The sequence below is a fragment of the Heptranchias perlo genome, chromosome 5 (assembly GCF_035084215.1).
Source record: "Heptranchias perlo isolate sHepPer1 chromosome 5, sHepPer1.hap1, whole genome shotgun sequence".
Classification (NCBI taxonomy): domain Eukaryota; kingdom Metazoa; phylum Chordata; class Chondrichthyes; order Hexanchiformes; family Hexanchidae; genus Heptranchias; species Heptranchias perlo.
Genome location: NC_090329.1, coordinates 103815235 through 103832822, shown reverse-complemented (window position 1 = coordinate 103832822; position 17588 = coordinate 103815235). Strand labels below are relative to the sequence as shown.

General features: G+C 39.8%; 1 protein-coding gene across 2 annotated transcripts in view; it reads left to right on the top strand.

Annotated features, from left to right (window-relative positions):
* The window catches only part of ascc3 (activating signal cointegrator 1 complex subunit 3), a 599461-nt gene that overhangs the window by 463978 nt on the left and 117895 nt on the right, over positions 1-17588 (top strand). Inside the window, exons 28-31 of one of the 2 annotated variants that reach the window (XM_067984950.1) lie at positions 224-369; positions 2287-2407; positions 3985-4127; positions 16308-16445. In XM_067984950.1, the coding sequence (XP_067841051.1) occupies positions 224-369; positions 2287-2407; positions 3985-4127; positions 16308-16385 (488 nt within the window). In that variant the 3' untranslated portion in view covers positions 16386-16445. Of the gene's footprint in view, positions 1-223; positions 370-2286; positions 2408-3984; positions 4128-16307; positions 16446-17588 lie in introns of those variants that run through there. The other variant, XM_067984949.1, reaches the window with a different exon arrangement.

The following is a 17588-nucleotide window of genomic DNA, read 5'->3' as shown; positions in this document are numbered from 1 at the left end:
CTTGTTCTACACCCGAGAAACGGGCGCAATGCATGTCAATTTCTACACCATATTTTGTCTTGTAAATGATATGCTTCACATAAACTGAAGAATTCTAACATTATAAATGTTTCTGTTTAAAGTATGGAACTTTCTAGCTCAGACCTTAAAAGGTCAATGTGTCTTTGTAAGACAGATTAATATTTCAAAATAATGTAACAACTTAAAATGTGTTTATTTGCAGGGGATGAAAGAGGTCCTGTGCTCGAAGTAATTGTGTCCAGAACTAATTTCATCTCATCTCACACAGAAAGCCCTGTAAGGATAGTGGGGCTGTCCACTGCGCTGGCAAATGCCAAGGACTTGGCTGACTGGTTAGGTATCCGACAGGTAAGAGCAAATATTAGACCATGGGGAGCAATTACACATCATGGGCTAATACCAAATGGATTATGTGTGTCTGTGCACTTTGGAAGCACATATCATTTAATGGTACATTGCAGAATCCAATCAGCAATTTGCAAGCTGCAACTGACAGTGACGGAAGGATGTGCCTGTCATCCATATCACTGATGGTGCATTTCAGTGAACAATAAAGATGCACTTTTTGAATAAGCACATGTATCTTTAAACAGAACTTCTATAACTCACTTCACATTTAATACTAAACTGCCTTCTGTCATTTTAAAGCTCCTGTGGCATTGATTTTATTACCTCAGAAAGAAACCTGATAGCAGTAAATACTAAAGACGTGAGACCCTTGCTACTTATAGAGTACTGCGTTTAATTACGAACAGGCACAGCTTTTACAATAAATATTTTTTATATGAAAGTGCCATTATCGCACCTATGTAAACTTGAGATTGCTGCAATAGTGAGATCTGTACATAACAAACATGCAGATCCCTGCCTCTGCTCCTATCTCACCCCTACAAATAGCTTACCCACTTTTACATTTGATTTCTCCCAACCTTCGATTTTCATAAACCTCAACTTGCCTAAAACTTCATTGCCTGCATCTTGTCCTGCTCACCCATCATGCCTGTCCTCACTGACTTACACTTACCATATTTCGGATGAGAAATTAAACCGAGGCACCGTCTTCCTCTCAGGAGAACGTAAAAGATCTCATGGCACCATTTGAAGAAGAATAAGGGAGTTCTCCCCAGTGTCCCAGCCAATATTTATCGCTCAACCAACATCACTAAAACAGCTAATCTGGTCATTATCACATTGCTGTTTGTGCGCAAATTGGCTGCTGCATTTCCTACGCAACAGTGACTACACTTCAAAAAGTACATAATTAGCTGTAAAGCACTGTGGGACGTCCTGAGGTCATGAAAAGCGCGATATAAATGTAAGTTTTTTTTCATTGGCTTGTGTTCCCCCAGTGCATCAAGCTTAGAATGCTCATCTCTCTGACATTTCAATCCACCTTACCTCTGTAATCTCCTACAGTTCTCTTATCCCAGCCAATCCTCTAACTCGGGCTTTCTATGCATTCTCTCCCCTACCCCCCTCCTCTAATTCCATCATTGGTAGCAGGGCTTTCATCTTATTTGCCCCTACTTTCTGCAACTCTTTCCCTAAAACCCTTTTCTTCTCTACTTCTGCCTTTAAAAGCCTCTTTAAAACCTATTTCTTTGACAAAGTCTTTTGTTACCTATGTTAACTTCACCATATTCCTTTCCTTTCTCTGTGAAGCTCCCTAGGACATTTTTCTGCCTTAAAGGTGCTGTATAAATCAAATTGTTGTTTGTTGCATATGTTGGTGCAATCCAATCTATTACTATTATGTTTATAATTGTTGAACATACTGCACTATATGCAGTAAGCATAGTATGTTCTCTGTGGTTCCTGCTGAATGAGGTCAAATAGCTGAAAACAGGGGCTTTCAGCTTTGTATGACTCAATGAAATGAAAAAGGACAATTATTTTACGAGAGTGCTTGCTAGGTTGTTTTTTTTTTCCAGTTTCCCCCTCTCTTTTCTTCCCCCTCTCTGAGAATGATGATTTATCCTGAGTATACTTCCATCAATGTGAGCGTAGGCAGCCCAAGTGGCCATTATTTGTGGGTGAGCAATTGGTAGATCATTTATCTGTAGAGGGTATCACAACCAAACCTAATCTTGTTACACACACACACACACACACACACACACACACACACACACGTTCCAGTAATAGTTCTGTGTACTTCAGTTTGAATGGCAAATGTTAATCTTGCAGATCAAACAATCATACTTTGAGGTAAATTTAAAATAATAACATATTAATGCACTGTACTTTTTTTCCTGTTTAATTTAGAACGGATTGTTTAACTTTAGACCTTCTGTGCGTCCAGTTCCTCTTGAAGTTCACATTCATGGCTTCCCAGGACAGCATTATTGCCCTCGCATGGCCAGTATGAACAAGCCAACATTCCAAGGTGAATGTCAGGATTTAAAAGGCTGAAAAACAACCTTTAAAATGTCTAACCTTATTTATCTGTTCTTTTATATCCTTGAACCACCTAAATTAGATAGTGGTGCGAACTGATGGATGCTACATTGTGCCATGGTTTGGTAGGGCATGGGTTCATTGACTTCTGATATGATGAGTTCATAATCTTGACAAATGAAAGCCAACACTTCATGGAGTAGGATGAACAAGTCAACATGGGTGATATTTATTTTAATTAGATCTCTCCTTTTAACTTGTGATTCAGCAGATGAGGTTTCCCAGATTTCTATACATGAATGGGTGCTTATTGTAAAAAGGAACTTGAAGCACCCACAGAACAAGAAGCATTTGGATGAGCACTTGAAATGCCATAGCATACAAGGCTACGGACCAAATGCTGGAATATGGGATTAGAGTAGACAGGGCTTGATGGCCGGCGCGGACACGATGGGCCGAAGGGCCTCTATCCGTGCTGTATAACTCTATGACTCTAACTTGCAGATTTGTTTTAACCATCAGAAAGTAAATGAACATGATCTAGTACCAAAAGACAGCAAATGATCTCCCTACACAATCTGTAGCTGACAGCACTTAGTGGAAATTGTTTTTATTGTGTGATTGAAATAACAAAAAAAAATTAGTTTGAAGCTTTGAATACTGAAGAGGTGTCAACGCGTAATAAATGTTTGGAACTCAGTTTCCTTTCAGATGTGTAATTTAATTTTAAAAGTAATCAGTGCTGGTGATTGCCATACGGCACAGAGAATTGCCCCCTCACCTAATGTTGAATAAAATGAGTAGCCCAACTACAATTCAAATCTGAAATCTATTGTGCCGTGTACTTCAGCTGCTTTTTACATGTTTAAAGTTTAAGATCAACACATGACACTTGCCAAGTATCATGATTCAAACCGAAAAACTTGTGATTTTTTTCTGATGGAGAGCAGTGGTTCACTAATGGTACTTAACTCCAGCCTTGGCCTCTGGTTGTCACCACTCAACACCAGGAACTAGCAGCAAAGTTAGGGGTCTTTGCCAATTGCAATTTTCAATCCCTGCTGGCAGGGATGTATTTTTTAAAAAGAAACAAATCCTGTTTGGAAAGAATACGAATCGGCTTAATAGCGAAATGCAAAGTTGTAGAGGAACTGAAGCTTTAAAACTGAAATGTAAAATTGGCCATCTTATTTCACTAACAAGTGCTTATTAATTCCATTGAGAATGCACTTCGTATTGATTAGGTAATAGCTGAAAAAATAAATTCTCAAATGTTTAACTACTGTGTTATCAAGCTGACAGTTTCAGATCATTTTGGGTCAGGCTAATTACAGCTGTATGGCTGAGCTAATTAGCTGTATGACATAAATGTGTGTATTGATTGTGAGAAGGAGGCCAGTCATGTCAGCTCAGATTAATTACAGCCTGACAGTAGCAAAGTACTAAACGTTAATGAACAATAAATCTGTCCCAGCCTATTCAACCACACCTGTTCCTAAAGCACCAACAAGCCATTAGATGTCGAGCTTTTACAAATAGTTCAGATAGTTTATTTTTTTTAAACAGCTATTCGGAGCCATTCCCCATCCAAGCCTGTGCTGATCTTTGTGTCATCCAGACGTCAGACTCGCCTCACAGCTTTGGATTTGATAGCCTTTCTGGCAGCAGAGGACGACCCTAAACAGTGGCTACACATGGACGAGAGAGAGGTACAGTGTTAGCCTGAAATGTGAACTGTTTTACCCGTTATTCACCTCTTAGTTTGTTCAAAAAATTGAATTATCAATATTGATGTTTTTGGGGTAAACACCGTGGATGCACAGTACTGATTTTCCCTATAAATATACCTCCTGTCAAGTCAACAGCTCTACAGACTGTAGATAGTTCTACAAACTGAGGATAGACTAAATTGCACAGGTTAAATGTCTTAATACTGAAGTAACTGGCTTGATTTTTTTTCTTCCGTCACTGATTGCATGCAAAGGTTCATGCATCTGATGGGATTATAGGGGCCAATTTTCCTGACCTTTGCCCCAAGGCAAGGCCCATTCCCCAGACACAAAGTTCAGGAAAAAGAGGGTGGAGACCCGTTTTGCCAGGCCTCCACCTCCTTTACATTGTCCCAAGATTTCCAGCGCTTCCCCGGGGAGCGGAGTTGGGCCTGGATCTGCAGTAGGTGTAGGCCAAGCAAGCTAATGCAAATTAATCAGGAGTGGGCATTCCTTTCCTTTCCTTTTCACTGGCTCATTGGTCACCCAATCAGAAGAGCGCTGAAGGAACTAGACTTTGCTGCTAGCGCTGGGACGCTTGTGAACCAGAAGGTGTGAAAATGTCTGAGGACACCTCTCAAATTCCACCAGGCAAATCGCTTTTCAGCAATTTGAAACCCTCCACTCCCCAAGAACGGTGTCCCCATTCCATGTTGATGGCCCAAGACAGGAAATACTTGTGGTCTTGTGCCTGGTCAGATGCAGTTGCTTATGGGCGCGCTGCTCCTGTCTGACACCAGGGTTGGATTGTGGGGGGGGTGGGAGGGAGACAGAGGAAAATCAGCCCCCTAATTTTAGCATATTGTTAGGACATGTTGTAATTTTATTTAAATATTAAAACATGGTTATTTGTGAAAAAAATGCATCTTTAAGTATTTCCTTCCACCATGCCTTGTACCATTTCCTGACTAAGAAAACAAATGACCGACCTGCACCCAAACCCTTGCTTATTAATGCTTCATATTTTTTATCTCTCACCTTGTGAGACAGAAGTGACTAGCAACTGCTTGGCACTGCTCCCTGACAGCCTGGCCAAGATCAACAATTCATTAAGTGGGGACCATGGGCATAAAGCTGTGTTCTAACACTTAGTGGCACAGTGCATTGGTACACAGGCCTTGCCCACAGTTTCCGCATATTAGGAAATTGTAGACTTGTAGCCCTCAAGGGAGCATGCGCCTATGATTTTCCAATGCATGCCGGCTGGTGAGGCTCCCCTCCAGTAGCTTGAAGTTTGAAAGTTATCCCAATAATCTGCAATTAGGCCAAGGCGCAAGATGTGTGTTTAAACTACCTACACCCTATCACCAAACCTGAAAAGACCTTCCGATTCAAAGATAGGATTTTGCCTATTAATAAATCGTGGATGAATAGTTTTAACAATTAGAATTTGATAGGCTTTCATATCATAGTTCCATTTCTGCTTGTTTTATTTTCTTTTATCAATCTATCGATCCATCCTAACCATTTAAAGCTCTCAGTACAATTTGCAGGAGTATTGGATGTGCAGCAAAATCTAACAGTTTGTAGAATTTAGTATCACTGGAAAAGTGCAAAGTAAAACAATAGCTGTAAAAAAAAATGTAGATCCGCCACTAGTTTGACTAATCATCAGTTGTCCGTGTAGACGGATTTTGTTGGAATACGTCTGCTGAAATGCGTTGTTCAATTTTGTTTTAACTTAAGTTAAAAGAAACTCCTAATACAGGACAGCATCCTTGTGCAAAAATGCACAGTGGGTTATATAAAAGTCAAGTAACAAGAATTAGCTTTTTCAATATAACTGCTTACAAATTGGGGACTAAGAAATGTTGTTCCCTTTTGTCCACCAACCTGCAGGACCTCACAATTAACTTTCTCTTTTCTGTGTAGAACACCTAACTAACAAAGCCCACTTTCAAATGTGACCTGTTTTAAAGATTTTTTTTATATCTGGTACTGGGAATTAGGAAACTTGTGACTTAACTGCTTGCAGTGCTGATTCCCACTTACAAAGGCAGCAGGCAGGAACTAAGAGGTGGGGGAGGGGGGGTCATTCCTATTTCTTGATCTCTTTTTTAACTCCTAGACTTTCTTTGGGACATTTAATGGGATAGTGTTGCTTTAAAGCTCAGTAGCTAATTGATTACAGCAGCTGCACAGTAATAATGTGAATATTAATATAAGTTAAAGGATCCATCAACGCTATTGCTGCATTAATTGACCAAGTCAAAAAGATCAAATAACATGCAACTGAAATAGCTCAGGGTGACTTTGAAAGAGCTCCAAGAATATTAGTAAACTTGGCGTTTGACATGTTGAGCCATATCACTCATCAGTTAACAAATTAAACTGAATACTGAGCTCTATAGTCAGAAAAGTAGAGTACACATTAGAAGAGGTCCTGCTTAAATAATATAGTGCATTGGTTAGGCTAGTTCTAATCACTGAGGTTCAAGGGATGCAGTGTATAGAAGGGCCGTGAGACTGATCCCTAATGTTATGAGAAAAGACAGAAGAAACATGGGCTTTTGAAACCTGAAAGCAAGAACTGGAAGGGAATCTTATAGAGGTATATGATAGCAAACAGGGTTGAAAAGGTAAATCCAGAACATTGCTTCAAATTATACTGACAGTGGAACCTGGGCAAAAGGCAAGTTTAGGACTAATGCCAGAAAGTTCTTCACACAAAGAGTAATCAATATTTCAAATGGGCTTTTGGGTAGATAGTAAAGTCAAAATCCCTGGAATCATTGGAGAAATAGTTGGATGTTATGATGGGTGACTGTTTGGTCTTTCTGAATGGATGGGCTAAAAGGTCAAGCAGACTCCCTCATCTATCTAGTGAACAAGCAATCAATATTGGCTTTGATAATACCTGATAAATACATCTTTTTGGTGGTAATATAACAACAGCACCTGTGCTACCCATTATGATCATGCAATCAAAACACCACACTGGTTTCCTAAACATAATTCTGCCATTAAAAAATAACCTCCAAAAAAGACCCTACCCTATGGCATCAACACAAAGCATGTTAGGATTCTCTTGGATATTGTATTTATTGAATGTGGTAAGCTGATGTAATGCCCAATTAACTTTAGCATTCTTGTTTTGAGTCATTGAATGAATACTGTATCCAACAGTACCTTAGCCTTTATGTAATTGATGGCAGTATTACAGTTCAACCAATAATTGACTCCGCTGTTAAACTTTTTCTTTCAAATTTTATTAAAATAAGTGTTGTCCTTTCACTACACAACTAACGCTCCTCATGTCCCGAAAGACATAACACTTTGCAAAGCAGAGGGTAAAAAACGAACTCTGAGGAGGAGAGAAAAAGAGTTGGACATAAAGCCTAAAGCATGGTCAAGGGGTTTTTAAAAGGCTTTTGAAAGCAAGGAGATAGGTGATTAGCAAGAGAAATTTAGGGTGAGTCCCAGAAGGCAGGCGTTTAATGGCTGATAGTGGGTTGGAGGGAATGGGACCAGTGTTGGAGGAGTGGTGGATGTGAGCAGGGAAGTACTGCTGAAAGAGGGAAAGGATTTGAAAGTGAGGACAAAGATCCTAAAATAAATTTGGCAACCTTTGGGTGCCAGTGGAATTTGGCAAAGATGGGTTGATGGGAGAGTCGGATTTTGTGTAGGAGAGGACACAGGCAAAGGCATTCTGAATGAGTGCCCTCATCCATTTCATTACCAAGAACGTTTCTTCTACTGTTACAATATCTCTTGCCCCTGTCCATACCTCTTCCACATGTAGAAGCTGACCCCATACTTCTGATAGTCTCGCAAAGGGTACCATACAAATGCTGATGGGGGTGGAGCTCTGGGACACATAGCAATCGAGCATGGCACTGGAAGATTGGAGGAAATGCCACGTCTTTGTTCTGACTGGTATAAATGGAACCATTTGAAAGCAGTGCCACAGAGATAATCTGCAGAGAAAAGGGGTATAGTGTTAAAGGCAGCAAGGAGTGCAAGGAAATTGAGAAAAGGAAACAAGCTGTAGTCACAATTGTGACGGTAGTTATTTGTGACTTTGACCAGTAAGGTTTTAGTGCTTTAGGCAGGGTGGAAACCGATTGAAGTATCTTGAAATAGATAGGTGGGAGCAAAGCTGCCAGGCAATGATACATTTTAGGAGTTTGGAGAGAAAGAGAAGGATTGAACAGAAAATATAATGCAAGCATTTATGTCATCACTATTAATTCAAATTTTTTATCTTTTGAAAATCTTTGAAAAGTATGCACTGAGCAGTTCCATTGTGATCTTGGTGAAATGTCAACTTGGCTCGGTTGGAAGCACTGTAGCACTTGAGGCAGAAAGTTGTAGGTTCAAGGCCTGGTAAAGGCTTGAGCACAGAATCTAGGCAGACACTTCACTTCAGTACTAGGGGAATGCTGCAGTCAGTCAGAGGAAACATTAAAACCAGGGCCTCATCTGCTTGCTCAGGTGGACATTAAAAAATCCCGTGTTATATTTGAGGAGGAGCAGGAAGTTTTCCCAGTGTCTTGGCCAACATTGCTCCCTCAACTAATACACCAAAAGCATTGTATGGTCATTCATTAGTCTGTTGTTTGTGGGACCTTGTTGTGCACAAAATTGGCTGCTACATTTGTCTACCATAACAGTGACTGAATTTTAAAAAATAATTCATTGGCACTTTGGGAGGTCCTGAGAACCTGAAAGGTACAATATGAAAGCAAGTTCTGTATTTTTTCTTTCTTTCATTCATTATTTAATTGTTTCTCTCTGATGTTGTCAGTACTTTGATTCCTAAATGTTGCAGTGCTTAGTGTATTTGCTTTTCTTGTTCTTAGTTTATTTAATGTAAAATGGGAGAGTGGGTCACAGAATAGGACTAAAGGGAAACCAATATGGACCAATTATGTTCCAGATATCAAGAGTTAATCCAAAAGTAGAAATTTAGATATATTCTAAAATTCCAAATTTAAAGCAACCTGCTCTTTTAAAATAGTGCCTCTCATATGCAGGAAAAAGTCTTTCAGGGAACATATAATACCAAGTGGAAAGAACTGATAAAGAAAACTGGATCTAAAGAAATGTCATTAATGTTTTATGATTAGAAATTTTCTCCCAATGACACTGTTGACACAGTACATGCAGCCTCTGATGGCAGCTGTATTACTATCACAATTATTGGCTTTTAGCTGTGCCTCTGCCATTGGAGGCACAAGCAGCCAAAAATCAAGGCCAGCAAAGGGCTGAGTGGCTAAAGCGCTCCCGCCGCCTCCATGCAGACAGAAAGCTTTTTTGCTAACGCACACCTTCTCAGCCAATGGGAAAAGGTAGTGACACGAAAGTAAATCATTCCAACTATAAAAGAATTGCATGTTGTCTTAAAGTTGATCCAGTTTTTTGATAAACAGCTTGCTTTTTAAATGGGGTGCTTTCTACAGCAGTGGGGCTAGGAATTGGCGTATGATAAATGCTTTATCATTCAATTGTTCAGCAAAAATGGCACATTAGTCTTCATGTTCAGATTTTTCACGGTTCGAGTGGATAACTAATCCCTGATGCCTAGTTTTAGATAAAGGAGTAATAGGGATTCGGCGTTTGATCCCTGGTAATCTATTGGAGATTCTTTTATAATCTAGAATAATAATTCTGGCCTTAGTGGCTCCAAAATTTAGATCCTCTCAATCCAAGTTAATTCAGAATCTTGTGGCTAGTTTTCAAAGCATGAGCCCTACCCATCTAAGTTGACACTGGTTTAACTCAGTGGACACAGCTTCACAAAATTGTCAGTGTGCTTACAAAAGATCCTTCAAACCCTTGGTGAATCCTCCTGAACAAAGTGCAGATATCCAAAGCAATTGCACCTACCTCTCAGTCTGTAGCACGGACATCGGGACTGTGGTAAAAGACCTTAATAACAAAATAATATCACAACAGCCATATTAAATATCAAAACATGGACCCACTGTGAATTCATGCAGCATCCCTCAGGACTTGCTTGAAAACCAAATCAAAAAGAAACACTAAAAAGTGTAACTATGAGTGGTGTTCAAGGCTATTATGGTTGCGATCAATCAAGAAACCCTGTAACATACTCCCAGATGTCTACTCATTCCAGGCAAACAATAAGAGAAGTTCACAGATGCTCTAAAGGTTGAGCTACAACACTTTCTAAAATGTTTGATAATGTTTGGCATGTAACATTTGATTCATAACATGTAACGGCTTTGAAATATTTAGAAATGCTATCACAAATGGTGCAGTCAACCATTGCTAAATAATATTACCACATTTTATCATGATGTGATACATTGGTGCAGTTGATTCGTTTATATTTTTCCTTCAAATACAGACTTAAATTACAATATATAAGACAGATAAAAACACTGCATTGCATGCTTAATAAAACATTACTATTAAATTAGTTTGGTTATATATAATTGATTATATCTAAGTTACATCTGAATTATCAATAGCGTTGTTGTCCTGGCCAATTCTCCCTCAACTAACACCACCAGAAATAGATTAACCAACACCAGATTTGACCTTAAGTTCAAAACGTAACCTTGTTTATACTCCCCTCCCCCAGGAGTTTGTCGAGAGTTTCTCTTTGAGGCCTTGACAATATCTAACGAGCTCTTTTTGGACTCATTTTCATTAACACATTTCAGCATTAGACTCAAGGTAGTGGTAAAAAGGGAAGAAACTCTAACTGCTTTCTGCCAGTCTTCCTCCCTTGTTTATTCACATTTACTTTTTCATTAAACTTAGACATCCAGAGGAAAATAGAGTCCTTGGCTCCTGTCAGTCAAGTCAATGTCTTAGAAATTGACAAACATAGGAGGAAAAAAAATGTTTGTTGCTGATCTGTGACTTCCTCTGATTATTCTGCCTGCTGTATAGATTTGTTTGTAGCTTGTTTCTTTCTCTGGATGAAATACATCAGGTCTGTGTCTGTTCATTTGGATTCTATTAAGGACTTTTGCAGCTACCAACATAAAGCTGCTTCCTGTGTAAATAGTCATGAGGCAAAGATTTTCTTTCTGAAGCAGAGGTGCAGTGATATTAGATTTCCACTGTTTGATGTTCAAAGACGTGCACACGTTTACTGTGGATGATTTACTTAAGGACAATCTTGCCATATTGAATTTCAGCGGTAGTTGTTATCACACCCTGCTCCTTTGGCAGCACTGAGTTAAAGCTTTCTTGCTTTCAAATAAAGGCAGACTGTCCTGGTCATTAAGAAGCTTGTCTGGGCTTGTGCTGGAACGCTACATTTCACAACTATGATGGTGGGGAGAGAGCACAGGTGCCAATCTTCATGAAGCTTACTGATGTTTATTTACAAACATTTAATTATTGGTATTGACTACAAACTGGTAGATCGACTGGTGGCAAATATACAACTGCTAAAAGCAATCATTTTCCTAAATGATCAAAAATATGTATAGAAATCATCGCAGAAATTCTTGTTCAGTAGTTTTTTTTTAATCATACGTTGAGCTATTTCTAGGATTTACCATCCAACATCCCCTGTAAATAGGTAAAACATTATAAACTTGATCAGGTACAATAGATTGCAGTGAAATGAGTTAAAACCTGACTGGTTCAAGTTCAGAATGTATAAATGCTTGCAGGAGATTGAGTAGCATAATATAATAAAAAATAGTATTTTACACCGCCCACACTAATAGGCTGCATTGCTCTGATGATTAGAAGAATCCGAGGTTAAATTGACCCAATTGCTAGCATTCTCATCTCAGAGTCAGGTCATCGATTCAAGCCCACTCCGAGACATCAGCATAAAATCTAGGCTGACAGTTGTGGTGGGGTAGATTCTGCACTTTTGGCGGACATAGGCCGATTGGCAGAATAGGTAGACTTGTGGCAGATGCAATTTAATGCGGAGATGGGTGAGATGATGCATTTTGGGAGCAGAAAATAAGGAATAGGAGTATAAACTCAATGGAAAGACACAGATACGGAAGAACAGAGAGACCTGCGGTTAAAATTCATAATTCCTTGAAAGTGTGAGTGCGGGTAGGTAACGCCATAAAATAGCCAATGGCATCCTGCATTTTATAAATACTGTATGCTGTTTTGGGTGCCCCATTACAGAAAGGACATTATAGTCTTGGAGAGCTTACAACGTGAGTTCACCAGGACTATAGCAGCGCGGAGAGAGCAGCACAGTGGATTTAGTTTTGGATTGCTCTAGCAAAGAGCCAGCACAAAACGATGGGTCAAATGTCCTCCTTCTGTGCTGTAAAACTGTAGGATTCTATAGCAGAAGTACAACTGCTCTGGCAAAGACATATGGGGAAGCAGATGCTGATCGCATACAAGCCAAAATTCTCCATTAAATAGCAGGCCAAAGAGGAAAAGGATTGTGATCAAGAAAGACAACAGAGTGATGCTTTTCCAAAATAGGAGACTGTATAAAACAACAGTAAGTAAATGGACAGATGTGCAGCAGAAGAAGGTACTGTACTGTTGATTAACTCCTTTTAAAGTGGGATTTTAAACAATGTAAGAATAAGTAGAGATATAGATAACCAAATATTGTATGGGGCACAAATGTTCTTGTGTGCCTGAGGCCATAAATGTATCATCGCTTGAACAGATCAAAGTTAAATAGTTGTAAGTTGTAAGCTTGGAGCAATATTCTGGAGTGATGCCATTGCCTTTGGGAATTGAGGAGTTGCTTTATCAATTTGGAAGTTTTACCTGTTGTTTTCTCGAGTGATTAGGTTGGATAGATTCCACGATTGAAAGAAAGACTTGCATTTATGTAGCGCCTTTCACGACCACAGGACGTCCCAAAGCACTTTACAATCAACAAAGTACTTTTGAAGTGTAGTCACGGTTGTAATGTAGGAAACGCGGCAGCCGGGGAGAACTCCACTTCTCTTCTTTTAATAGTGCCATGGGATCTTTTATGTCCACCTGAGAGGGCAGATGGGGTCTCGGCATAATGTCTCATCCAAAAGTCGGCACCTCCGACAGTGCAGCACTCCCTCAATACTGCACTGGAGTGTCAGCTTGTATTATATGCTCAAGTTTCTGGAGTGGGTCTTGAACCCACAACCTTCTGAATCAGAAGCGAGAGTGCTACCAACTAAGCCACAGCTGACATCTGTGGCAATAGGGCAAATTGTTTTGTTTATTATTTGTCGTAGGGATGTGGGTGACAATGGCAAAGAGAATTTATTGCCCATTCCATGTTGTCCTGAGGGCATTAGGAGTCAACCACGTAGTGTGGAACTGGCAGGAAGTGTAGGCCAGATTGGATAGGACTTGTAGAATCATTTCTCTGAAGGACATTAGTAAATTAGTTGGGTTTTTAGAACAATCCAACAGCTTTTGTGGTTATTTTTCTAATGCTATCCCATAAATGATTTATTGAACTCAATTTCATAACTTACCATGGTGGGATTTTGAACTCAACGTCTGGCTTGCTAGTCCAGTACATAACCACTAGCTACCAGACCCTGGAGTTCAATTGCATTTGGTTGCAGAAAAAAGGGCTTGGAGGGGCTGTTCCTCATTCTGTGTTTTCTTATACTTGACAGGGGTTTGAAAAGCAATTACCCAAGATGGTTTTTCCCACAATTTCATTGTCTTTTTAAGTCTCATAGTTGCACTTTTACATGAGAATAGATGCTAGTTTAAGAGGAAGCCAAGATAATTTCTAGAACAAGTTGAATTTATTGTCAGTTAATCCCAGAAATATTCTTAAAAACCACTTAGCAGATGCACACATACTGGTGACGCAAGCATCAACGTCACATACCTATATAGCATGCAATAAGCAGAGCACAAAGTTTAAGTTTTTTTATATCTTTGTGCTATAAATATTATAAATGCACCAGTAACTTAGATTTTTATAGTACGAAGTGTTATTTCTGTACCCAGTGTGAGATTGCTAGAAATCATATAAGTAAATTAAAAGCACCATAGGATATTTAAAGATAAAAGGGACAATAGATAGCAGTCATTTTTATTCTGAATAGATAATGTTCTGTTGCATGTGAGCTGTCATGTATTTTGAATATACACAACTTTTAATTTTGTGCAAAAGTAAACCATTTGTATTACCCATTTTACTTCATGTTGGTAAGAAGCCAAATTAGCATTATTTCCAGACATCTGCTTCCTCATCTCAAATGCTTTGAAATCAGAATCCAATTAATTAATGTGATATAAGCGTCAGCACACCAAGCATACACTGGACAGTTAAATATGGAGGGAATAAAACATTAGGCATTAGCCTCTAAAAATAATTGATCCTGAACAAAAGAACTAAACAAAGCTGGAGACTTTTGGTGTCGGATCATTATATCCAGTCTGATCATGGCCCCCTCCCTTGGAACCAGCCTTGTCATCGGGACCTAAATTACACATAAAAGCTGGAATGCTGTCAAGCCCTCAACAGGATGCATCCATATGTTACCCACAGAATAGCAGCCACATATCTGATTTACTAAACATATCCTTGAAGAATAGAGTAACCATGTGTCAGCTGTAATGTTCCACGGTATTAAAATAAACAGTGCTGTCCAACAAGTCTCAATTTGTTCATACAGAAATTGATAATAAATAGTGTCTCTTGGGCAAAAAAGTTCATTCTTTTCTGATTAGTCTCCAAAATGTGACACTTCAATGTCTTTATTACTTGTGTTGAAGCTATTACTAATAAAGGAAAATATGTGTAATGTTTTGCACAAGACAACTGGAACTTGTTGTGGATATAACATGGACTCTAAAGCTGGTAATATACTGACTTAAAACAACCAAAATAGATTGGGCTGGATTTTGCTGTGAGCGGCGATCGAGCGGCGCAAGGCGTTCGTTAGACTTGCAGTTGCCGATAGACTTCCTATGAGTTTTTGCATGGCAAGCTCCTGGAAATTAGAGATCCAAAAAGTATGCCTCCCTCTAAAGGGCATCTGGGACCTGTGTGAACAGGGCAAGCAGTTGGGTATCTCCTTAACCAATCAGATTGAAGCATTGTTAATAACAGTGCAGAGTCAGAACCAGGAAGTGTTAGTTAAAACAGTGAATACAATGTCAAGTCAGGTACAGAAAGCGAAATAGAGGGTAAGAAAGATTTAATTAAGAGACAGAGATGAAAGAGATAGAAATTTTTTTTTTTAATTTAACTTTTTAATGTCCAACAATAATTAAAATCTGATCAAATGACACTCCACACTTGTAATAGTTAATTTTCAGTGTCAGAGAGATTGTTTGGCAGTCATTAAGAATTACCATGCCATTAAAAAGGTAAATGTAAGGAATCTTACAACACCAGGTTATAGTCCAACAAATTTATTTAGATAACAAATTAAATAAAATTGTTGGACTATAACCTGGTGTTGTAAGATTCCTTACATTTGTCCACCCCAGTCCATCACCGGCATCTCCACATCATTAAAAAGGTACTTAGACTTGAAACGACTTGACTTAACTTTTTTTGCTGAGCTTGGTCCGTACCTATGCGGTAAGTACAGGAAATTCACACCGTTCAATACATTTGAATGCTGAGTCACCCGGCGAGATGCCATTTTCGCGCAGCTTTTAGAGGAGCATCGCATCTCGGACAGCAACTCCCAGATTTCCGCATTTAACTGCACATGTGCAGTTGCCGGAAGTTACTGTCTGATTTGCACATGAATAACGGTGAGTGCTGTTAGCCTCACTGTCACTTTTACAGCAAAATCCAGCCCATTATGTTCATGCACCTTCGGGAACTGCTGGAGTATTTTAATGCCAAACTAAAAACTCAGAGCAAGATTATTATCTTGCTCCAGTTTATTAAGAGAGTATGTTGCATTTTTTAAAATTCATTCTTGGGATGTGGGCATCACTGGCAAGGCCAGCATTTATTGCCCATCCCTAATTGCCCTTGAGAAGCGCTGCAGTCTGTGTGGTCTAGGTATCCCACAATGCAGTTAGGTAGGGAGTTCCGGTAATGTGACCCAGCAACGACGAAGGAACAGCGATATATGTTCAAGTCAGGATGGTGTGTGACTTGGAAGGAAACCTGGAGTGATGGTGCTTTATGCACCTGCTGCCCTTGTCCTTCTAGGTGGTGGAGGTCACAGGCTTGGGAGGTGCTGTTGAAGAAGCCTTGACGAGTTGCTGCATTGCATCTTTTAGGTAGTACACACTGCAGCCATGATGCCCCGGTGGCGGAGGAAGTGGATGTTTGAGGTGGTGAATGGGCTGCCGATCTAGCAGACTGCTCTGTCCTGGATGTTGTCGAGCTTCTTGAGTGTTGTTGCAGCTGCACCCATCCAGGCAAGTGGAGAGTATTCCATCACATTCTTGACGTGCCTTATAGGTGGTGGAGAGGCTTTGGGGAGTCACTTGTCGCTGAATATCCAGCCTCTGACCTGCTCTAGCAGCCATGGCATATATGTGACTGGTCCAGTTGAGTTTCTGGTCAATGGCAGCCCCCAGGATGTTGATGGTGAAGGATTCGGCAATGGTGATGCCATTGACTGTCAAGGAGAGGTGATTGGACTCTTGTTGGAGTTGGTAATTGCCTGGCACTTGTGTGGTGAGAATGTTACTAGCCATTTATCAGCCCAAGCCTGGATGTTGTGCAGGTCTTGCTGCGTGCGGGCATGGACAGCTTCATTATCTGAGGAATTGCGAATGGAGCTGAACACTGTGCAATCATCTGCAAACAGTCCCACTTCTGACCTTACGATGGATGGAAGGTCATTGAAGCAGTTAAAAATAGTTGGTCCAAGGATGCTGCCCTGAGGAACTCCTGCAGCAGTGTCCTGGGGCTGAGATGATTGGCCTCCCAACAACCACACTATCTTCCTTTGTGCTAGGTATGACTCCAGCCACTGGAGAGTTTTCCTCCAGATCCCCATCGACTTTAGTTTTATTAGGGCTCCTTCGGTCGAATGCTGCCTTGATGCCAAGGGAAATTACTCTCACCTCACCCCTGGAATTCAGCTCTTTTGTCTATGTTTGGAAGTTAATAAACTTGCAGAATGAGTATGCAATTGGTAAATGAATTTCAATATAGATAAATGTGAGGTGGTACATTTAGGAAGGAAGAATAAGGAGGCCACATACTCTTTGGATAATAAGAGTCTAAATTGGGTAGAGGAGCAAAGGGATCTAGGTGTACAGATGCACAAATCACTAAAAGTAGCTACGCAGTTTAATAAGACCATTAAAAAAGCAAACCAAGCACTGTGGTTCTTTTCCAGAGGGATAGAATTGAAAAGCAGAGAAGTTATGTTAAACTTGTATGAAACCTTGGTTAAATCACATTTGGAGTACTATGCACAGTTTTGGTCTCCATATTATAAAAAGGATATAGATGCACTGGAAGAGGTGCAAAAAAGATTTACAATGATGATACCAGAACTGACAGATAATACCTATCAGGAAAGATTTTCCCTAGAAAAGAGAAGG